General features: G+C 43.8%; 1 protein-coding gene across 1 annotated transcript in view; it reads right to left on the bottom strand.

The window, feature by feature from the left end:
- Positions 1-98: 98 nt before the first annotated feature.
- The window catches only part of LOC120472285 (rhodopsin kinase GRK1), a 60,109-nt gene continuing 35,777 nt past the window's right edge, over positions 99-24,430 (bottom strand). The window contains exon 5 of the mRNA XM_089129770.1: positions 99-493. Within this exon, the coding sequence (XP_088985896.1) occupies positions 99-493 (395 nt within the window). The remainder of the gene's footprint in view (positions 494-24,430) is intronic.

Here is a 24,430-nt window from a genome sequence, read left to right as displayed (position 1 = left end):
GGTCCAGTTCCGCCAGGCTCCCTCGTCCCCCCGGATTCACTTTGGTCCCTCGTCGTCCTTCCCTCACCTATGGACTTCCATCCTCCGGCTTCGCCTCGTCATTTCAACCCCCTGGTTCTGTTGGACTCCTCACTCCCCTCAGTTCGCCGTTGGTCCTCACTCCCTCTGTCTCCACCGTGTCCTGTCGTGTCCCTGTCGTCACTTCCGTCACCTGAGCATACGGTATCACCATGTTCCTGCAGTCCCTCATCATCACCCTGTGTCGTCGGCCCTACAGCTTCACCCTGGTCTCCTCTCCCACTTGCTCCGCCGCTGTCAGTCAGCCCCCTGGTGTCGTCACCCTCTGTCTTGGCTAGAGGCCTGCATTTCAGCCAGAGCCCGACGGGCCCCGACTTATTTACACTCCTCGGGTCGGGCTTCGGGCCAATTTTAACGTCATAGTTCACACGCGGGCCGGGCCTCGGGCCTGTTTTAGGCTTATCTTTTTTATAGCCTATTTTAGATATTACTTAAAATAAAATATGAGAAGATGACTATTGAAAAGCAAACATAGAAAGACGTTTTATAACCTATCATACTGACATATATGACTGACAGTCTGCTCACGGCACGCACACGCGCACACAGGTTTCCCGGCAACGCGATCCGCGCGTCCGGCTCGTTCTCTGTTTAGTGTCCCGCCAGCAGCAGAAGTAGTGAGCGTGACTTCAGCGCAGCTGGAAAAAGTACGACTGGATTAAAACTTTCCACGGTGGATGGTGCTTTTTCTGCACGATGCTCTGTAAGAGACTGTTTGGGAGGTTGTCTTGTTTTTTGTTTGATTGGACTTAAGTTTCATGAGTCTATTGGAAACTTTTGGAAATACGAATGGCCATGTTCTGTAGTGAAGACTTGATTTTTGAGGTAAGATAACGTCTGGGGTTATGACTATACCCTTGTTCCCTGAGAAGGGAACGAGACACTGCGTCGATAAAATCGACTCTTTGGGGACGCTCCCTAAGCATGCGCCTCTGAAGTATGAATGAAACTAAGGAGGATCATGGGCCAGTTCTTGACTATTTCTTAAATTGGTGTGAAAAGTCAAGCCTCCTTCTAAACACCACAAAAACAAAAGAAATGTCCATTGATTTTAGAATGACACAATCATCAAATTTAACTTTTATTAACGGGGAGGCTATACAATCGGTTACAAATTATAAATATCTTGGCATAGTGATTGACCATAAGCTTAAATGGGATCTGTGGTCTGACCTCATCAGTACTAAGACTCAACAAAGAATGTACTTTTTAAAGAAATTGTCATCTTTTAATGTTCACAACAAAATGCTTCAGATGTTTTATTCTTCTTTTATTGAAAGTGTGTTGGCCTTCTGCATCATCTTCTGGTTTGGAAATGCTACTGAGGCACAGAAGAAGTCTGTAAGGAAAACAGTAACACTGGCCAGTAAACTATTAGGGATCACGTTACCAAGTGTGGAATGCATTTACAGGGAAAGAGTAATGAACAAGGCAAAAACCATTGTGGGAGACAAGAGGCACCCTCTTGCCTCTTCATTCGAACTACTGCCTTCTAGGCGACGGTACTGCCTCCCTCTATTCACTAAAAATAGATCAAAGTCTTCATTTGTGCCTCAAGCAATTAAGCTTTTAAATAGCTAAGTTACATAGGTATAGGATACTCAGCTGGTCTGGTATTGCTTAAATCAAATAGGTAGTTAATAAGTGTAGGGTATGTGGAATTATGGGCTAAGTGTAGTAGTATGTGTCTTTGTATTTTTTCTTTTATTTATTTATTTTTGTGTGTGTGTATGATGTATGTCGTATGTATGTTGAAATGCCTACTTGATTGCTATGCAAACAAATTTCCTCACGAGGACAAATAAATGTACTTACTTACTTACTTACTTACTAATCCAATCCTGATTGGTGTTGCGTCGTGACGTAACATGTGACGGCATACCCGGAAGTATAAAAGTGACGCTGTCACAACACACACTAGCCTCGCGATGAAGCAAGACGCTCAAGGGTCTAAAAAGGGGCGTGGCAACACGACGCAGTGTCTCGTTCCCTTCTCAGGGAACAAGGGTTATAGTCATAACCCGAGACGTTCCCTATCAAGGGAACTCAACACTGCGTCGATAAAATCGACTCTTTGGGGAATGAGTACCCACTAGGCCACGCACCGAACAGACCCGCCCCAAAGTGAAACTGATTAGGCACTCAGCAAGGGCCGAGTACGTGTGCACCGGGCGTATTGGGAAGGTTGAGACTATAAAACCTGATGAAAGTATGTGGGGTAGCCCAGCCGGCTGCCTCACAAATCTCCTGCAGAGGTACTCCCGACAGAAGGGCCCTAGAGGAAGCCATGCCTCTAGTCGAGTGAGCCCTTAAGGCCAAAGGTGAAGGAACCCCGCGCACCTTGTAAGCCTCAGTAATAGCCTGGACAATCCAGTTACTTATAGTTTGTTTGGTCGCCGGGAGACCCCTCTTAGGTGACCCAAAGCATACTAACAACTGGTCAGATCTTCTCCAAGAAGCGGACCTTTCCAGGTATACACTCAAAGCTCTGACGGGGCAGAGCAAGTGAAGCCTCTCTTCTTCCGCCGACACATGAGGTGGAGGATGGAATGCCTGAAGGACTATAGAGCGAGCCGTATTCGAAGGAACTTTAGGCACGTAGCCCGGACTCGGGTGCAAAAAGGCCTTTACTTTGCCAGGGGCAAACTCCAAGCAAGCTGGCGTTACCGCCAGGGCCTGGAGATCTCCCACCCTCTTCAGAGAGGTAATCGCTAAGAGAAAGACCATTTTTAGTGTTAAGTCCTTAGGCGAAGCCGATTCTAAAGGTTCGAAGGGAGCGAGGGACAACCCTTCCAGAACTATCGCCAGGTCCCAGGCAGGAACCCTGGACCTGGTCGCCGGCCTCATCCTCCAAGCACCACGGAGAAACCTAATGACCAATTGGTGCCTCCCCAGAGGTCCACCATCTACTGGCGCGTGGAAAGCCGAAACGGCAGCCACGTACACCTTAAGAGTGGACGGGGAGAGACCCGCAGAGAAACGATCCTGAAGGAATTCCAGAACTGAAGCCACTGGGCAGTTTACTGAATCCAACCTTCGTTCTCTACACCAAGTGAGAAACACCTTCCACTTGAGGCCATATAATCTCCTGGTAGATGGAGCCCTAGAGCTAAGTATGGTTTCAACCACCTCAGCTGATAAGCCAGCATTCAGGTACTGAACCCCCTCAGAGGCCAGGCCCACAGCTTCCACAACTCTGGGCGAGGGTGGAAGATTGTGCCCTCCGCCTGAGACAATAGATCCCTCCTCAGAGGAATCGGCCACGGCGGAGCTATGAGGAGTGATATTATATCCGAGAACCATACTCGTGTCGGCCATCTCGGGGCAACCAGAAGTAGACTGATGCCCTCTTGACGGACCCTCTCCAGGACCCCTGGGAGCAGAGCGATCGGGGGAAATGTGTACAGGCGAAGCTTCGGCCAAGCCTGTACCATGGCATCCAACCCCAGCGGGGCTGGATGTGAGAGGGAGAACCAAAGTGGACAGTGGGACGTCTCTTGAGACGCAAACAGATCCACTTCCATCGGTCCGAACCTCTCCCATATCGACTTCACCACCTCCGGATGAAGTCTCCATTCCCCGGGCCTCAGCCCCTGCCTCGACAGGATGTCTGCTCCCCGATTCTGAACCCCTGGGATATACATTGCCCTTATTGACAATATCTTCCCCTGGGACCAAAGGATAATCTGATGCGCCAGTTTGCACAGAGGGCGCGATCTGAGTCCCCCTTGTCGGTTCAAATAGGCCACCACTGACGTATTGTCTGTCCGTATTAGGACGTAGCGACCCTCGATGTCTGGGAGGAAGCTCCTCAAAGCCCTGAACACAGCCATCATCTCCAGGCAATTTATATGCCAAGTGCGATGATGGTCCTGCCACAGACCCCTGGCAAAGCGGCCGTCCATGACCGCGCCCCAGCCAGTAAGGGAGGCGTCTGTCGAAACGGTTTCCCGGCGACATGACACCCCCAACACTGGCCCTTGGGATAGGAACCAAGGCTTCTTCCATATTTGCAGAGACTGAAGGCACCTGCGCGTTACTCTGATCATACGGAACGGATTTCCTTTGGGTGAGAACCCCTTGGTCTTCAACCACCACTGGAGGGGCCTCATGTGAAGGAGGCCCAGAGGAATAATGTTGGATGCCGCTGCCATGAGGCCCAGCATCCTTTGAAAGTGTTTCACAGTGACGGCTTGGCCTAGCTTCACCCTGGATACCATCGCCAGAATTGACTCGATACGTGCGGGAGACATACGTGCCTGCATTGTAGTCGAGTTCCACACGACTCCCAAAAAGGTCGTACCCTGGGACGGTTCTAGCACACTCTTCTTCAAATTGAGTCTTAACCCCAATTTTTGAATATGGCCAAGAACGACATCTCGATGCCGAACTGCCATCTCCCGAGACTGGGCCAGAATAAGCCAGTCGTCGAGATAATTCAATACCCGAAACCCCTGAAGTCTCAGTGGAGCAAGGGCCACGTCCATACACTTGGTAAATGTGCGGGGAGAGAGTGCTAGGCCGAACGGAAGAACCCGATATTGGTATGCTTCGCACCCGAAAGCGAACCTCAGGTACCTCCTGTGACATGGAAGGATGGAGATGTGAAAATAGGCGTCTTTCAGATCTATCGTGACAAACCAGTCCTCGGACCTGATTTGACTCACGATTGTTGGAATGGTCAACATTCTGAATTTGAACCTTCTCAGAGACCGATTCAACACCCTGAGGTCCAAAATTGGCCTTAACCCCCCATCCTTCTTTGGAACTATAAAGTACCGGCTGTAAAACCCGGACTCCCTGTCTACCGGAAGAACACGTTCTATGGCTCCTTTCGACAGCAGAGTCTGTACTTCTTGTTCCAGCACCTGAGCCTGCTCTGGGACCACCGGAGTGAGCACCACCCCAGAAAACTTGGGGGGGCGGTGCGCGAACTGCAGTCTGTACCCAACTCGTATTATCTGCAGGACTCATGGAGATATGTTGGGAAGATGATACCATCCCTCTACAAAATCTACTAAGGGTACCAGCCTCTCGAGGCTGGCCTCTGGTGTCTTCAGGGTATTCTTTTCGACTACCTGAAGCTGAATATTGGCAGGCTGTAGTCGATTCGGTCCCTGCGACCATAACCGATGTTTTAAAATCGTCTTTTCGCTGGAAATTGATGCGGCCCGAAACGCTGTTAACGGCGGACCTGCATCTTTTCCTAGAGGGCCCCGCTGTGAGAACAACCTCTGTGAGAACAACCTCGGTTGTCTCACTGCGGAGGGGGCAGCCCTCTGAAGTTCTGCCGTGGCTAGGACCTCTTTTCCGAAGTCCTCCTAGCCTGAATGACGTCCCTCAGGTCGCCCCTCTGGCCGGAGGACTTCGGTTTTTGGGAGCGTTTCCTCTGTTGCCAAGACCCCGGAGGGGGGGCTCTAGAGGAAACGCTCTCCTTCTGCTCTGCCCTGTGGGAGGAGCTGGCTGATGGCTGGGGCTGATCGCTTTGCCCCACCCTACTAGATTTGGCCTTCGCTTTCCGGGGGAGGTACTGCTGGAACGCCGCAGATTGTTTTCTCGACTCCTGAAACCTGTCGACAACCGAATTAACGGCGTCGCCGAACAGGCCAGAAGCCGAAAGCGGCGCATCCAGCAGGAAGGACCTATCCTTCTCCTTAATCCCAGATAAGTTCAGCCACAGATGCCTCTCCGTGGCCACCATGGCCGCCATAGAGCGGCCAATAGCGCAGGCTGCTTCCCTAGTGGCCCGGAGAGACAAATCTGCGGCCTTCCTCAACTCTGAGATGTCCTCAGGAGTAGGCCCCTCCCCCTCATCCAAATCCTTCAGGAGGTCGGCCTGGTATGCCTGCAAAATCGCCATCGAGTGCAGACATGAACCAGCCCGACCCGCCGCCATGTAAGCCCTGCCCACTAATGCAGATGTTTCCCTGCAGGGCTTACTAGGCAACACCGGGGTCTTTAGGGAAGACGCCGATTCGGGAGAGAGATAGCTCGCTAAAGCCTCCTCCACCTTCGGCATCTTCCCATATCCCATATCTCGAGCCCCCAAAACATTGCTGTAATCTATTATACTGGGACTCGAAACACGGGATGAATGCGGTCTTTCCCACGTTCTCGTGATCTCTTTATGGAGATCGGGAAAAACGGCAGACCCCGGCGGTGAGGCTGTGACCTGCACTGCAGGTAACGCTCGTCCATTTTACTTGTGACTTGCGTTTCCTGCTCATGTTGTGGCCAGCTGATGTTTAGTCTGGCCACAGCGCGCGTCACAACCTCCACCAGCTCCTCATAATTCAGGCCGCGTGATGGCGCGCTGAGATCACGGTCGTCCGCATCAATGCTGAGCACGTCCACTTCCTCAGAAGCAGACAGCTCAAGCATCGGGACCTGATCGCGGGCAGGAGAAACCGCAGCGCGGGCTCCCACACCACTCTCAGAGGCCGCGGGATCAGCCGATGGAGAGCGAGAAAATGCCTCAGCATTCTCACTCTCCTCCGCCAGATCCCGCTGCGAACCCCAGGATCTCAGTCGCTGCATCGCCTCGACAAATGCGGGACCGGAACCCTGGGGAACGCGAGCCTGACCGTGCTCGTCAAAGCACGCCAGCCGGGAGCGCAGCACTCTAATAGGCATAGCCTCACACATTTCACAAGCAGCCCCCTCGAGAGCTGCCCGTGCGTGCTGCACTCCCAAACAATTCACACAGAGAGAGTGTGCGTCCCCACCCGTGATGTAACGAGGGCAGGGATGCACACACTTCTTGAACTGCTCACTGGCCATTCTTTTCAATAATAAGACAAACAACACCAAATAAGACAGACAGTTTCAACATAAAGCGCTTGCTGAAGAGCGAAAGCTAGTGTGTGTTGTGACAGCGTCACTTTTATACTTCCGGGTATGCCGTCACATGTTACGTCACGAAGCAACACCAATCAGGATTGGATTAGTTTCATTCATACTTCAGAGGCGCACGCTTAGGGAGCGTCCCCAAAGAGTCGATTTTATCGACGCAGTGTTGAGTTCCCTCGATAGGGAACCTGCATGTTTGTTTTTAATGTAATTTATTTGATTTGTTTAGATTGCATTGTCTGTATTGTATTGTAAATTGTACTGTACGAGCGCTGTTGCGAGCAGCAGAGCAGTTTGCCTCAGCTTTTCAAAAATGACAATAAACGTTTAACAAACGTTTAAACTAACGTTAACTGTCTGTGTCAATATTTTTAAGTTGTTTTATATCTATGGATTTTATTGTAGCCAAGTAAACCTTGCTAAAAAATCCAGCTAAAACCAGCCTAGGCTGGTTGGCTGGTCTTAGCTGGTTTAAGCTGGAAGTAGCTGGTTTTAGTTGGTCACCCAGCCTGGCTTAGCTGGTCAAGCTGGTCTCCCAGCCTGGCTTAGCTGGTTTTCATCTGGTCTCCCACCCTGGCTTAGCTGGTCAAGCTGGTCTCTCAGCCTGGTCAAGTTGGTGGTCAGCTGGTCAAGCTGGTCTTCCAGCCTGGCTTAGCTGGTCTCCCAGCCTGATCTAGCTGGTCTCCCAGCCTGGCTTAGATGGTCAAGCTGGTCTCCCAGCCTGGCCTAGCTGATAAACTTCTTACCTAATTTAAAATTAATCAGATTCCATAGTCCATATACAGATAAGGTTTAGGCATCATAGTTTGGCAGCCTAAATTATTAGGTGTTCAAGCACTTTAGTACTATCAAGCACTTTAGGAAACACGCAGTTTAATTATTCAGTGTTATGATAACAGGTTAAACGTTGATAAGACGCAAATAAAAATATTCTATATTTGTGATATTTAAACGGTCTATTATTGATGAATATATTAAATATATTGTTCTTGTTTTATTATAAATTTTAACCAGTGCTAATTTAAATAAAATTAATGAAATTTAAATTGGGTGAATAATAATTTACTCATTACGTACTTTAACTAACTCCTCCTAGGGATTTAGTCGGATCGACTTCAAATTTTTGCTGTGCCTTCTAAAGGCATTGACGATGTAAAGTTGTGCTATCGGCGCGTTTTCATCGATGGGCATGTCCGTGGCGTCGATGATTCGCCATGAAACAGGAAGTTGTAGTAACTTGGCTGTAAATGCCCAGATCTGCACGAAATTTTACACATTTGACAAGAGTCCCGCCCTGAACAAATCTACATGGCAACATTCACCCACAGACATAGCGCCACCTGCTGGCAACAGCAAGTGACCTTTACAAGAGTCCCGCCCTGAACAAATCTACATGCCGACATTCACCCTAAGTCATAGCGCCACCTGCTGGCAACAGGAAGTGACCTTTAACGAAGCAGCGTAGCAAATGCACAGCCGCACTGGCTCTGCTGCAGAAAATGCAACGCGGCTGCCTCAGACCCCGACGTGCTACAGGTGTGAGGGCCCGCCCATCGCTGCTTGCAGCTTTAATTAGGGCCCGAGCACTAACAGTGCGAGGACCCTATTGAAACTGTTAGGATTATTAGGGCCCGAGCACTAACAGTGCGAGGACCCTATTGAAACTGTTAGGGTTATTTTTTAGGGCCCGAGCACCAGTGTTGGTCAAGTTACTTGGAAATAGTAATTAGTTACTGATTACTGATTACTTCTCAAAGAAAGTAATCCAATTACTTTACTGATTACTTATTTTCAAAAGTAATTAGTTACTTTACTAGTTACTTTACTAAGTTACTTTTCAAAAACATAATGCACGACCTGAATACGCTAAAGCATAGACCTTTCAGCCTAATTCTATTCTTTCTGCATATTCCATCATCTAAAATGTAATCAAATTAAACATTCTCTTTTTTTAAACTTGTTTTATTTGTTTCAATATTTTAACTTTATGCACATTGCATCAAGTAAAAATTAAATTAATGGAATCTCAGACTAGAAGAAAATTGTTGAACATTTAAACCTATATTTTCTGCACATTCCACCATTTCAATGAAAAAGACAGCCCCTCTTCTGTTAATATAAATTTCTACATATTCCAGCATATCAAATAAATATATTTTGTAAAATCCTTCATTTGAATAGATGTACAAATACAATAAAATCATGAAAGTCGCTCCTGACTATTTTACAAAGTATTAACACTTACGTCTTTTAACAGTAAAGTGCAGAGAGGAGTAAAAATTAGTTGATCAAAACAGAAAATGCTGTTGCATGCCACATTTTGGCTTCAAGTTTTTTTTTTTTTTTCTTCTTTCTTTCGGAGTTAAACAGTGGTGGATGTACCATAGCCGCAGCGGTCATGTCAGACGGGGGTTCAGGGTTTTTTTCAGTAAGTTTCACATTCCTATACCGGCTTGCTGTTTTACGTGTGAGACTGTTTCGTGACATGCTTGCTCAGATTTGAGGTAGAATTTTGACATTCTCCAACGGGGGTCCAGTTTCTAGATCAGGATGCTCTCTGCATAGTACGCAAGTCTCTCTCTTGCTCTCCTCATCGTGTGCGCGATACGAAGTTTGGACTTTGGAACACAGTCTCGCATGCGCGCTCGCTCTAGATTCCGGGAGATTTTAACTAATTTGTGGTATAACTAGTCAATCACAAATGTGGCTCAACGGATAGATTTATAGATATAGTCATCTTTCAGGCATTTGACGGACGGGATTGACACTTCAGCGCGAGAAATCGGGGGGGTGTCGTGTGAGCGTGTGTGAGAGTTGGCAGCTCGGCTGCTCTCTCCCGCGCTCTAGTCGTCTCTCACTGATGTCGCGGCGCTCATTCATAATTTTTATTCACGCACGACTCATGTCACGAGACAGTCTGACTTAACAAAATCACGGTTAACTAACGCAGTAACGCAGGCTGTTTACGGGGAAGTAACGGTAATCTAATTACTGTTTTTAGGGCCCGAGCACTAACAGTGCGAGGACCCTATTGAAACTGTTAGGATTATTAGGGCCCGAGCACTAACAGTGCGAGGACCCTATTGAAACTGTTAGGATTATTATTATTATTAGGGCCCGAGCACTAACAGTGCGAGGACCCTATTGAAACTGTTAGGATTATTTTTTTTTATTTTTTTTTTTATTTTTTCTGCAAAGTAAGTGCCATTTTCGGGGCCGCAACATGCTCAAAAACTCACCAAATTTGGCACGCATGTCAGGACTGGTGAAAAATTTCGTATTTTGTGGGTTTCGCAGATGGGCGGGGCAAAATGGCACGCTAGCGCCACCTAGAAAATTGGAAAAAATTAGCCCCTCGTCCACGTTCAACCTACATGCACGAAATTTGGTAGGGACGTGTATCATATCAAGACGCACAAAAAAGCCTCAAGAACCCATACCCTAAACTCGACAGGAGGTCCGCCATTTTGAATTTGGCGGCCATTTTTGGACGATTTACAGACTCCGTACTTTAACGAACTCCTCCTAGGGATTTAGTCGGATCGACTTAAAATTTCTGCTCTGCCTTCTAAAGGCATTGACGATGTAAAGTTGTGCTATCTGCGCGTTTTCGTCGATGGGCGTGTCCGTGGCGTCGAAGATTCGCCATGAAACAGGAAGTTGTAGTAACTTGGCTGTAAATGCCCAGATCTGCACGAAATTTGACACATTTGACAAGAGTCCCGCCCTGAACAAATCTACATGCCGACATTCACCCACAGTCATAGCGCCACCTGCTGGCAACAGGAAGTGACCTTTAACGAAGCAGCCCCCGCCGCTTGTTTGACCGACATGTACGAAATTTCTGTGGTACATCTACCATGACCAGACGCACAAAAAAGCCTCAAGAACCCATACCCTAAACTCGACAGGAAGTCCGCCATTTTGAATTCGGCGACCGATTTGGGACGATTTACACACTCCGTACTTTAACGAACTCCTCCTAGGGATTTAGTCGGATCAACTTCAAATTTCTGTTGTACCTTCTAAAGGCATTGACGATGTAAAGTTGTGCTATCTGCGCGTTTTCGTCGATGGGCGTGTCCGTGGCGTCGATGATTCGCCATGAAACAGGAAGTTGTAGTAACTTGGCTGTAAATGCCCAGATCTACACGAAATTTTACACATTTGACAAGAGTCCCGCCCTGAACAAATCTACATGCCGACATTCACCCACATTCATAGCGCCACCTAGTGGCAAGAGGAAGTGACATTTAACGAAGCAGCCCCCGTCGCATGTTTGACCGACATGTACGAAATTTCTGTGGTACATCTACCATGTCCAGACGCACAGAAAAGTCTCTTGGAGCGATGCCCTAAACTCAACAGGAAGTCAGCCATTTCTAATTTTACCACCATTTTTGGATGATTTACTCATTACGTACTTTAACTAACTCCTCCTAGGGCTTTAGTCGGATCGACTTCACATTTCTGCTGTGCCTTCTAAAGGCATTGACGATGTAAAGTTGTGCTATCTGCGCGTTTTCGTCAATGGGCGTGTCCGTGGCGTCGATGATTCGCCATGAAACAGGAAGTTGTAGTAACTTGGCTGTAAATGCCCATATCTGCACACAATTTTACACATTTGACAAGAGTCCCGCCCTAAACTAATCTACATGCCGACATTCACCCACAGTCATAGCGCCACCTAGTGACAGCAGGAAGTGACCTTTAACGAAGCAGCACCCGTCGCATGTTTGACCGACATGTACGAAATTTCTGTGGCACATCTACCATGTCCAGACACACAGAAAAGTCTCTTGGAGCGTTGCCCTAAACTCAACAGGAAGTCAGCCATTTCTAATTTTACCGCCATTTTGGGATGATTTACTCATTACGTACTTTAACAAACTCCACCTAGGGATTTAGTTGGATCGACTTCAAATTTCTGCTGTGCCTTCTAAAGGCATTGACGATGTAAAGTTGTGCTATCTGCGCGTTTTCGTCGATGGGCGTGTCCGTGGCGTCGAAAATTCGCCATGAAACAGGAAGTTGTAGTAACTTGGCTGTAAATGCCCAGATCTGCACAAAATTTTTACACATTTGACAAGAGTGTGAAGTCGTAACATCTCAAGACTCCGACCCTTCCTCTCCCAGCACAATACACACATCCTTGTTCAGGCTCTGATCATATCCCGCATTGACTATTGCAACGCTCTCCTCATGGGCACCACAAATAAACTTCTCCATCGTTTGCAATCCATTCAGAACTCTGCAGCTCGTATTATCACCAATGCAAGATCAACTGACCACATCACACCGATTTTTATTCAGCTCCATTGGCTTCCTGTACCTTACCGGATCAATTACAAAGTTCTTCTGTTAACCTTCAAAGCTCTCCATGATCTGGCCCCTTCATACCTCTCTGATCTGCTTCTTCCATACAATCCTCCTCGAACACTTCGCTCCTCCACTGCTGGTATTTTATCTGTTCCAACATTCAGAATGAGCACCATGGGGGCTAGAGCCTTTAGCCGTTCTGCACCACGTCTGTGGAATTCTCTCCCATTTCACATCCGTCAAATAGACTCTCTTCCTCAATTCAAATCTCAACTTAAAACTCATCTGTTCAGACTAGCTTATTCTACTTAGATTTTCATTGAGACTTTATTTTATTTTTTGATTGTACCAACTTGATTTTATATTGATATTATTTTTGGCTAGTTTTAATGTTCTGTTTTAACTTTTCTCTGTAAGGCGTCCTTGGGTGTCTTGAAAGGCGCCCTGAAATAAAATGTATTATTATTATTATTATTAAGAGTCCCGCCCTGAACAAATCTACATGCCGACATTCACCCACAGTCATAGCGCCACCTGCTGGCAACAGGAAGTGACCTTTATTGAAGCAGCATAGCAAATTCACAGCCGCACCGGCTGAGCTGCAAAATATGCAACGCGGCCGCCTCACACCCCGACGCGCTACAGGTGCGAGGGCCCGCCCATCGCTGCTTGCAGCTTTAATTAGGGCCCAAGCCCTGAAAGGGCGAAGGCCCTATTGTTTTCCTAACGATTATTATTAGGGCCCAAGCCCTGAAAGGGCGAAGGCCCTATTGTTTTCCTAAGGATTATTTATTATTAGGGCCCAAGCCCTGAAAGGGCGAAGGCCCTATTGTTTTCCTTAGGATTATTCTTTTCTATTATTATTATTATTATTATTATTATTATTATTATTATTTTTTTTACGACTATTCGGGCACTTTTGGGGCCCTTAACATGCTCGAAAACTCTTGAAACTTTGCACACGGGTCAGAACCCGCGGCCATCAGAGCCGGGCTGAAGATGGTACCCGGGCGTGGCAGGGGGGCTCGTCAGCGCCCCCTGGAATGGGGTCCGAACACTTGGTCCATAACTCAAACACGCTTGCATGTAATAATATGAAACTCGGTACGCATGTTGATCTCATCGTTTCATCTATACCTCGCGCTTTTACTTTTTACCCCAGCCCAACAGGAAGTCGGCTATTGAGGTTTGTTTGTAAAACGCTCGCAATGTTATTTGAAATACTCCTCCTAGAGCTTTGATCCAAATTCGACGATACTCGGTCAGCGTAAAGTGAAGACATTGAGGATGAAAGCTTGTGTGGGGATTTTTGATATCTCGAACGGTTTGGCCGTGGCGAGGAAACGAAATCATGGCGAGAAACGTGAAACAGGAAGTTTGTTATAACTTCAGCATACATTAACTGATCTTGATGAAACTTCAGCAGTGTGTTCGCTGTAAGAGGACGATCACATGGATGTGACTATTGTGAGTCAAAGTTATAGCGCCACCAACTGGCAGCAGGAAGTGTGTCACTTTCAAAATGCTCTGATATCACCCTTTTATTTTTACCCGATTTGCTTCAAACTTCATATGTATAATGTAAACATACGGCAGATGTAGACCTGTGAATGGATTCTTGATATCTTTGAAACTGTTGCCGTGGCGACGCATCAAACTTTACCCTTCTTTTAGGATGCTTTTAGGATGCTTTTGAGACCCTTAGCATGCTTCAAAATGCATGAAACTCGACAGACACATCACATTTATTAGCCAGTAGACACGTGCAATGTTTCAGAAACGGGCGTGGTGAGGGCTCAGTAGCGCCACCTTTTGACAAAAGTAGGGTTGTTAGTTTTATCTACAGTTACAAAAATCGGTATGTATATTGTACTCCTCGAGCCGGACAACTTTCTAATTGAGACTCATTAGCTAGGACCCACAGAAAGTCAGATATGTTTGTTTGAATGTGGTCTTGCTTAATCTGAGCCTACATCTCTGTCTTTGCCTGTCTGTGTATGTGTGTGTGTTTGTAGGGGGAGGGGTCTTAACCATTTCACTCCTGTGTGTATGGCCTGCATAAAAAATAAATGCCTTAAGCCTGGTATTTTTTTAAATAAGTTTTTTATTTTTTATAAGTAAAGGCATATAACCAGTTTAATTGTAGTGCATTAATAGTTTTATATAATTAGTTTATTAATTAAATTAACTTGGTCCATAAACTTGATCTGAAAATTTGGTCCATAAATCAAACACACTTGCATGTAATAATATGACTTGAGTGTTAATCACATCATGTTTTCAGTTTGAATATAAAATATATAAATTATGTAAAAAAAAATAAAGTTGATCCAGCTGGAGCGCAGGCTGAGAATAGCGCTGTCATGACTGGATCAGAGATCATCAGTCATGCCTTCTCATACCTTACGCGCACACCACGCCCACTTACATCAGATCACATCAACATGTCAGCCGGAGGGATAACGAGGGTCGTCGTCGCTTTTGGATTCAAGAATTTCTTACAACAAGATGGCAAAAGAACAGCGCTTTGCAAGACATGCAACGTTAAGATCGCGGACAGTCAGATGACAACCTCCAATTTCGTCCGTCATTTGAAGAGCCATTCTGCCCACTGTGCCCAGTAAGTGCTTGTCAATTTGTTAATGTTATCTGGTTAGCTCGTTCGTAGTTAGCTAGCTAATGTAAGTTAAAGGAGAACTCCGGCGCAAAATTACACATTGTTACCTAGTCAACCGTTATCTGAGATTTGTTTTCATGACTGCCGAATGTAAATAGTTTTATCTATAAAAACAGTTTAGCCTATAAGTGACGTCCGACATTCTGCATATTGTGTTATTTTGTTAAGCCCCACTAAAGGCATAAAAAACTGTAAAGCACAATCAAGTTTTCACACTATATTCCAAGACTTCTAAAGTCATTCAATAGCTTAATGTGTGGTAAAATTAATATTTTAGTCTCTAAGTTAAAGTTAACGGAAAGTCATCTCGCCTCAGTCATTCTCCATGCATCAGCATTAGCGCGTCGCGTTCGGTTGCGACAGTAACACGACGACACTCTCTTTAAGATCAATGTTCCCAATAGATAAGGCATAAAGGTCTATGATTTGCATAAAATGACTATCTTGCTGGAGTGGAGTTTATTGCCCTTTAGAATACACTAAGCATTAGTGCTGCACGATTAATTATATCGCAGTCGTAATAGCGATCTCAAACCTATGCAATTATATAACGCAAAATGCCGCGATTTTATATGAAATAAACAAAGTAGGGCTATTAGCGCAGCATCTCTTCTTTTTTGTCATCCTTTGACTAGTGTTACAAGATCCCCCTCTTATTGGTTCAAATGCCTTTTCGCATTTTGCACGACAAGAAGTGAAAAGCTGCCTGTGAGTGCCCTAGATTAGAATAGATGATACTCGCATAATGCGCATGCACTGACCGTGTGCCAGCCCAGAATAAACAGTTCTCTTTCGAGCTTGAACGAACAATAGCACACACAATTATGCCAAAATGTGATTTTGTCTAGTATCTTCATAACATAAGAAAAGTCTATGGATGAAAAGAGTTGTGCTACGAGGCGCGTGTGAGATCCGCGTCTCGGCAACGGGTGCTCTTAAAGGGCCAGCAGCGAATAAAGCGTTCTTTCAGTAAAGTTAAAAGAACAAAGGGAAATTAGAAAATTACTCACTGATCTTGAGTAAAGAACTTTTGTAGCTTTTATAAGGATTATTATATATATAATTTATGATTCAGGCAGCGCAGACTGTTTGATAACTTTATTCAATTTCTGTACCTGTTAAGACAGGAAGGGCACAGGTAAATATGTTTTTTATTATGGGTTTATGTGGGGATTGTTTGAAGTTCACTTAACTTAAAAGCTGTTATATATTTTTTTTAAGCCTAATAATTTTTTAAAAAGTTGATGGCTTTCAATTGATGGAATCACTGTAATGTTGGTTTGGTTGATGGTTTATTGATCATTATAGGTGTTATCAATCATTTATTGTTGTTGTTGTTTTTAGTTTGAGTTGAGAAATAAACATTAATCTGTGTGTGCATTTTACTTTAGAACCAAGCAAGTTGGACTCATGAAACCATTTTATTATATCGGAGTCGCAAATCGCAATTGCAATATTGGCTCAATAATGGCAATATGACATTTTCCCAAATCGTGCAGCCCTACTAAGCATAGATTATAGATACCATCCCTTCGCTATGTTCTTTTCAATGTGAAGCGTTGCGTGCTGTGACTTGGTGTTGCTTCAAGTGCATCATTCTGCACACGGGATGCGCATGATTGCTTATAATACTTTGGGGAGACAAGGGGGCGTGGCCTAAGGGAATAGCACTCGTGATGTTAAGTGATGTTACCCCGCCATCGCTGATACAACCTTTAGCAGTCATGTTTTTGCTTCTTGAGAGAGAGAGAAAGTGTGTGTGTGTGTGTGTGAGCAATGGCGGTTCTAGGCGGGGGCCTGGGGGGGCCAGTGCCCCTGCGACAACAAGCTTGGACCCCCTTGTGGCCCCCTAAATGTGGAGTCAGTGTGAAATATTTTTTTATAGTGTGTCACGCATTGAGCATGACAGTCACTCGTTTCAGTCTTTTGTCTCACACTCCCGTCACACATTGTATTTCTCATGCGGAAAAACTATTAATAATATATTTAATATACGCAATTTCTCTGGCCGCGCCGCTCTCACGTGAGAATCAAGCGCGTCTCGCCTGGAGTTCAGCAGTCGACCCTGCTACGCATCAGCCAATCAAAAAAAGAGAAGTGCTACTACATTGGTTGTTAGTTTTATCTACAGTTACAAAAATCGGTATATACATTGTACTCCTCAAGCCGTACAACTTTCTAATACATAGTCATTAGCTCGGACCAAGAGGAAGTCAGATATTTTGGTCTGAATATGGTGAGCCTCTCTCTGAGCCTACGTCCCTGTATGGCAAGCCCTTTTAACATTTAAAAGCTAAGTTTGCCTGTCCGGAATTAACATTGTAGATATCAACAACGTCTTTCTGTCTAGTCGTTACACTTTGGATAGTTTGTATTATCATTTAAGATATCTTTAACATAATTGTGACTAGTCGAAATGACAGAGTATGGCAAGCCGCTTTAACATTTAATCATGAAAGGGCCAAAGCCTTCGGCACCGCCACCCGGGTGCCTTTAGGTAACTAAAGGAACCGGGGTTGCGGTGCCTCCGGCTTGGGCCCGCCATCGCTGCTCGCAGCTATATTTATTATTTTGTAACCTTTTGGGCATTTTTGGGGCCCTTAACGTGCTCGAAAACTCTTGAAACTTTGCACATGGGTCAGAACCCGCGGCCATCAGAGCCGGCCTGAAGCTTGTACCCGGGCGTGGCAGGGCGGCTCGTCAGCGCCCCCTGGAACGGGGTACGAACACTTGGTCCATAACTCAAACACGTTTGTATGTAATAATATGAAACTCTGTGCACATGTTGATCTCATAGTTTCATCTATACCTCGCGCTTTTACTTTTTACCCCAGCCCAACAGGAAGTCGGCTATTGAGGTTTGTTTGTAAAACGCTCGCAATGGAATGTTAAATACTCCTCCTAGAGCTTTGATCCAAATTCGACAAAACTCGGTCAGCATGAAGTCAAGACATTGAGGATGAAAGTTTGCGAGGGGATTTTTGATATCTCGAACGGTTTGGCCGTGGCGAGGAAACGAAATCATGGCGAGAAACGTGAACCAGGAAGTGTGTTATAACTTCAGCATACATTAACTGATCTTGATGAAACTTCAGCAGTGTGTTCGCTGTAAGAGGACGATCACATGGATGTGACTATTGTGAGTCAAAGTTATAGCGCCACCAACTGGCAGCAGGAAGTGTGTCACTTTCAAAATGCTTTGATATCACCCTTTTATTTTTACCCGATTTGCTTCAAACGTCATCTGTATAATGTAAACATACGGCAGATGTAGACCTGTGAATGGATTCTTGATATCTTTGAAACTGTTGCCGTGGCGACGCATCAAACGTTACCATTCTTTTAGGATGCTTTTGAGACCCTTAGCATGCTTGAAATTGCATGAAACTCGACAGACACATCACATTTATTAGCCAGTAGACACGTGCAAAGTTTCAGAAACGGGCGTGGTGAGGGCTCAGTAGCGCCACCTTTTGACAAAAGTGGGGTTGTTAGTTTTATCTACAGTTACAAAAATCGGTATGTATATTGTACTCCTCGAGCCGGACAACTTTCTAATTGACACTCATTAGCTAGGACCCACAGAAAGTCAGATATGTTTGTTTGAATGTGGTCTTGCTCAATCTGAGCCTGCTGTCTTTGCCTGTCTGTGAATGTGTGTGTGTTTGTAGGGGGAGGGGTATTAACCATTTCACTCCTGTGTGTATGGCCTGCATAAAAAATAAATGCCTTAAGCCTGGTATTTTTTTAAATAAGTTTTTTATTTTTTTATAAGTAAAGGCATATAACCAGTTTAATTGTAGTGCATTAATAGTTTTATATAATTAGTTTATTAATTAAATTAACTTGGTCCATAAACTTGATCTAAAAATTTGGTCCATAAATCAAACACACTTGCATGTAATAATATGACTTGAGTGTTAATCACATCATGTTTTCAGTTTGAATATAAAATATATAAATTATGTAAAAAAAAATAAAGTTGATCCAGCTGGAGCGCAGGCTGAGAATAGCGCTGTCATGACTGGATCAGAGATCATCAGTCATGCCTTCTCATACCTTACGCGCACACCACGCCCACTTACATCAGATCACATCAACATGTCAGCCGGAGGGATAACGAGGGTCGTCGTCGCTTTTGGATTCAAGAATTTCTTACAACAAGATGGCAAAAGAACAGCGCTTTGCAAGACATGCAACGTTAAGATCGCGGACAGTCAGATGACAACCTCCAATTTCGTTCGTCATTTGAAGAGCCATATTCTGCCCAGTAAGTGCTTGTCAATTTGTTAATGTTATCTGGTTAGCTCGTTCGTAGTTAGCTAGCTAATGTAAGTTAAAGGAGAACTCCGGCGCAAAATTACACATTGTTACCTAGTCAACCGTTATCTGAGATTTGTTTTCATGACTGCCGAATGTAAATAGCCTAGTTTTATCTATAAAAACAGTTTAGCCTATAAGTGACGTCCGACATTCTGCATATTGTGTTATTTTGTTAAGCCCCACTAAAGGCATAAAAAACTGTAAAGCACAATCAAGTTTTCACACTATATTCCAAGACTTCTAAAGTCATTCAATAGCTTAATGTGTGGTAAAATTAATATTTTAGTCTCTAAGTTAAAGTTAACGGAAAGTCATCTCGCCTCAGTCATTCTCCATGCATCAGCATTAGCGCGTCGCGTTCGGTTGCGACAGTAACACGACGACACTCTCTTCAAGATCAATGTTCCCAATATTATACTTTATTTGTAGATAAGGCATAAAGGTCTATGATTTGCATAAAATGACTATCTTGCTGGAGTGGAGTTTATTGCCCTTTAGAATACACTAAGCATTAGTGCTGCACGATTAATTATATCGCAGTCGTAATAGCGATCTCAAACCTATGCAATTATATAACGCAAAATGCCGCGATTTTAAATGAAATAAACAAAGTAGGGCTATTAGCGCAGCATCTCTTCTTTTTTGTCATCCTTTGACTAGTGTTACAAGATCCCCCTCTTATTGGTTCAAATGCCTTTTCGCATTTTGCACGACAAGAAGTGAAAAGCTGCCTGTGAGTGCCCTAGATTAGAATAGATGAGACTCGCATAATGCGCATGCACTGACCGTGTGCCAGCCCAGAATAAACAGTTCTCTTTCGAGCTTGAACGAACAATAGCACACACAATTATGCCAAAATGTGAGAGTTGTGAGTTGTGCTATGAGGCGCGTGTGAGATCCGCGTCTCGGCAACGGGTGCTCTTAAAGGGCCAGCAGCGAATAAAGCGTTCTTTCAGTAAAGTTAAAAGAACAAAGGGAAATTAGAAAATTACTCACTGATCTTGAGTAAAGAACTTTTGTAGCTTTAATAAGGATTATTATATATATAATTTATGATTCAGGCAGCGCAGACTGTTTGATAACTTTATTCAATTTCTGTACCTGTTAAGACAGGAAGGGCACAGGTAAATATGTTTTTTATTATGGGTTTATGTGGGGATTGTTTGAAGTTCACTTAATTTAAAAGCTGTTATATATTTTTTTTAAGCCTAATAATTTTTTAAAAAGTTGATGGCTTTCAATTGATGGAATCACTGTAATGTTGGTTTGGTTGATGGTTTATTGATCATTATAGGTGTTATCAATCATTTATTGTTGTTGTTGTTGTTTTTAGTTTGAGTTGAGAAATAAACATTAATCTGTGTGTGCATTTTACTTTAGAACCAAGCAAGTTGGACTCATGAAACCATTTTATTATATCGGAGTCGCAAATCGCAATTGCAATATTGGCTCAATAATGGCAATATAACATTTTCCCAAATCGTGCAGCCCTACTAAGCATAGATTATAGATACCATCCCTTCGCTATGTTCTTTTCAATGTGAAGCGTTGCGTGCTGTGACTTGGTGTTGCTTCAAGTGCATCATTCTGCACACGGGATGCGCATGATTGCTTATAATACTTTGGGGAGACAAGGGGGCGTGGCCTAAGGGAATATCACTCGTGATGTTAAGTGATGTTACCCCGCCATCGCTGATACAACCTTTAGCAGTCATGTTTTTGCTTCTTGAGAGAGAGAGAAAGTGTGTGTGTGCGTGTGTGTGAGCAGTGGCGGTTCTAGGCGGGGGCCTGGGGGGGCCAGTGCCCCTGCGACAACAAGCTTGGACCCCCTTGTGGCCCCCCTAAATGTGGAGTCAGTGTGAAATATTTTTTTTATAGTGTGTCACGCATTGAGCATGACAGTCACTCGTTTCAGTCTTTTGTCTCACACTCCCGTCACACATTGTATTTCTCATGCGGAAAAACTATTAATAATATATTTAATATACGCAATTTCTCTGGCCGCGCCGCTCTCACGTGAGAATCAAGCGCGTCTCGCCTGGAGTTCAGCAGTCGACCCTGCTACGCATCAGCCAATCAAAAAAAGAGAAGTGCTACTTAATAGCCAATCAGAAAAGGGCACTATTGTATCTGGGTAAAATTTAACGCAACAACCAATGAAAAAAAGCATATCCTGGAATTGTTCATATGATTCTGTTACAACATCTTCCGAAAGTTTCTTCACCCGTCCCACAGATGAAACTAATCACTGGAGCTCCGAACATCACTTGGAGCACGGAGTAAGTCATGATCTCCTGTTTTAATGTTACAACAAATTCACAACTTGTTTGACAAAAACTATGACAACTTGACTGATGTAAGATGAATCTTTCCCGTAGCGTAAGCTAGCTTACGCAATGCTCGTTCCCTCATCTAGAGAGAACCGAGGTTACGTTAGGTAATCGATTCGTTTCCCATTTAATTAGTATCAGTCTGTAACTTAGACAACAGTTTTACAGCCTGTTCACTGACAACACCTGCTCAGAACAAGTAGTCTAGGCCTAGTCATCTTATTACACGAATCACGATGACTGACATATTGTCACATTATAAACATCTCTCTCTCCAAATAGGCTTAATAATTTTATTAGCACTAGATAAATTAAAGTGTATTGCATAGTCGATATTATAGGTCACTTTTAAAATCATGTCATATTTTATAATTATATCCTGGCCAAGGATGCATTAATTATTGCTTCTGTCTTTCAAAGATGTCAGGAAAAAAACAATTATAAAAAAGCTCATTCACCCTGAGAGGAAAGCCCCCTAAAAAGGCCAGTTTAGAGGATAATTTGCTGATCTTTTTGCAAAAAAAAAAAAAAAACCCACAAAAATCGTAGATTAATTTGTAAAAATTATATATATATATATATATATATATATATATATATATATATATATACATACTGTATATTCAATGTAAAAAAATAAAATGGAAATTCAAATACAGACTGATATATGTAATGCAAATGTAAAAATATAATGCAAATGCAAATTGTTGGATAATTATAAACATGGTATTTTGCTTATTTATGCATTCAGTGCAGTGCAGAAAATGATAAGGTCTAAATGTAACTGGCCCCTCTAACAGTACAACTGGCCCCAGCTTGGCCCCCCCAGTTGAAATGGTCTAGAACCGCCACTGTGTGTGTGTGTGTGAGAGAGAGAGAGAGAGAGAGAGAGAGAGAGAGAGAGAGAGAGAGAGAGAGAGAGAGAGAGAGAGAGAGAGAGAGAGGAGAAATGTAACAAAGTTTAATATTGTTTGTAAACTGTGTTTGAGAGAGAGGAAGGTGTTCAGAGAGTCTGTAGGATGTTAAGCTGTTATTTGTTTTATGGACTCAATGTTGAAAATTTAAAACATTTCAAACACACTGTTGGCAGAAGTGAAAAATAAATAATTTTATGAAGTTACAATTTTGTTTGATTCCATGGTGTATTTTACTGAACATGAGTATTTACAATGCAAATTATTGTAATTTACTGGCAAATACTTATCTTGTCTTTTCATTTTATTAAGATCAGATTCTGCATGTAAAATTAAAATAATAAGGTGACTTGACTTGCACTTGACTTAACCTACTACAAGACTTGACTTGACTTGACATAGCCTGTGACTTGACTTGACTTGCCCCCCCCCCCCTTTTAAATGTATAGTTTGCTTTAAATAAAAGTAAGATAAATTGGTAAACTACAAATTGGTAATTGAAGCTGAATGAATTTAAAATTAATGTGCTATATTTCAATACATTTGCTTTCCTTAATATTGTAAAACACTAACCTCATTTATATGTGTGTGTGTGTGTGTGTTTGTATGTATATATATTTTGCAAAGCCCTCACTGATGCAAGCTCTTCTGCACACTTCTCTTCGACAGTCAATGCGGAGGTTAAGTTTTTGCACGTCGTGCAGAATAACCCTCTTTATATATATATATATATATATATATATATATATATATATATACTTAAAAAAGCGGGGGTTAAGTTTTTGCACGTCGTGCAGAATAACACTAAAGGCACCATATATATACTTAAAAGTGGGGTTGTTAGTTTTATCTACAGTTACAAAAATCGCTATATACATTGTACTCCTCAAGCCGTACAACTTTCTAATACATAGTCATTAGCTCGGACCAAGAGGAAGTCAGATATTTTGGTCTGAATATGGTGAGCCTCTCTCTGAGCCTACGTCCCTGTATGGCAAGCCCTTTTAACATTTAAAAGCTAAGTTTGCCTGTCCGGAATTAACATTGTAGATATCAACAAAGTCTTTCTGTCTAGTCGTTACACTTTGGATAGTTTGTATTATCATTTAAGATATCTGTAACATAATTGTGACTAGTCGAAATGACAGAGTATGGCAAGCCGTTTTAACATTTAATCATGAAAGGGCCAAAGCCTTCGGCACCGCCACCCGGGTGCCTTTAGGTAACTAAAGGAACCGGGGTTGCGGTGCCTCCGGCTTGGGCCCGCCATCGCTGCTCGCAGCTATATTTATTATTATTATTTATACGACTATTTGGGCACTTTTGGGGCCCTTAACATGCTCAAAAACTCTTGAAACTTTGCACACGGGTCAGAATCCGCGGCCATCAGGGCCGGGCTGAAGATGGTACCCGGGCGTGGCAGGGGGGCTAGACAGCGCCCCCTGGAACGGGGTCCGAAAACTTGGTCCATAAATCAAACACGCTTGCATGTAATAATATGAAACTCGGTGCACATGTTGATCTCATCGTTCATATATACCTCAAACTATTACTTTTTACCCCAGCCCAACAGGAAGTCGGTTATTTAGGGTTGTTCATAAAACACTCGCAATGGAATTTGAAGTACTCCTCCTAGAGAATTCAAACACACGGCACGAAACTCGGTCAGCATGAAGTCAAGGCATTGAGGATGAAAGTTTGCGAGGGGATTTTTGATATCTCAAACGGTTTGGCCGTGGCGAGGAAACGAAATTATGGCGAGAATCGTGAAACAGGAAGTGTGTCAGAACTTCAGCATACATTAACTGATCTTGATGAAACTTCAGCAGTTTGTTTGCTGTAAGAGGACGATCACATGGATGTGAATATTGTGAGTCAAAGTTATAGCGCCACCAACTGGCAGCAGGAAGTGTGTCACTTTCAAAATGCTTTGAAATCAC

The sequence above is a fragment of the Pimephales promelas genome, chromosome 4 (assembly GCF_988280905.1).
Source record: "Pimephales promelas chromosome 4, fPimPro1.hap1.1, whole genome shotgun sequence".
NCBI classification, from domain to species: Eukaryota; Metazoa; Chordata; class Actinopteri; order Cypriniformes; family Leuciscidae; genus Pimephales; species Pimephales promelas.
This window is presented reverse-complemented; position numbering and strand designations above follow the sequence as displayed.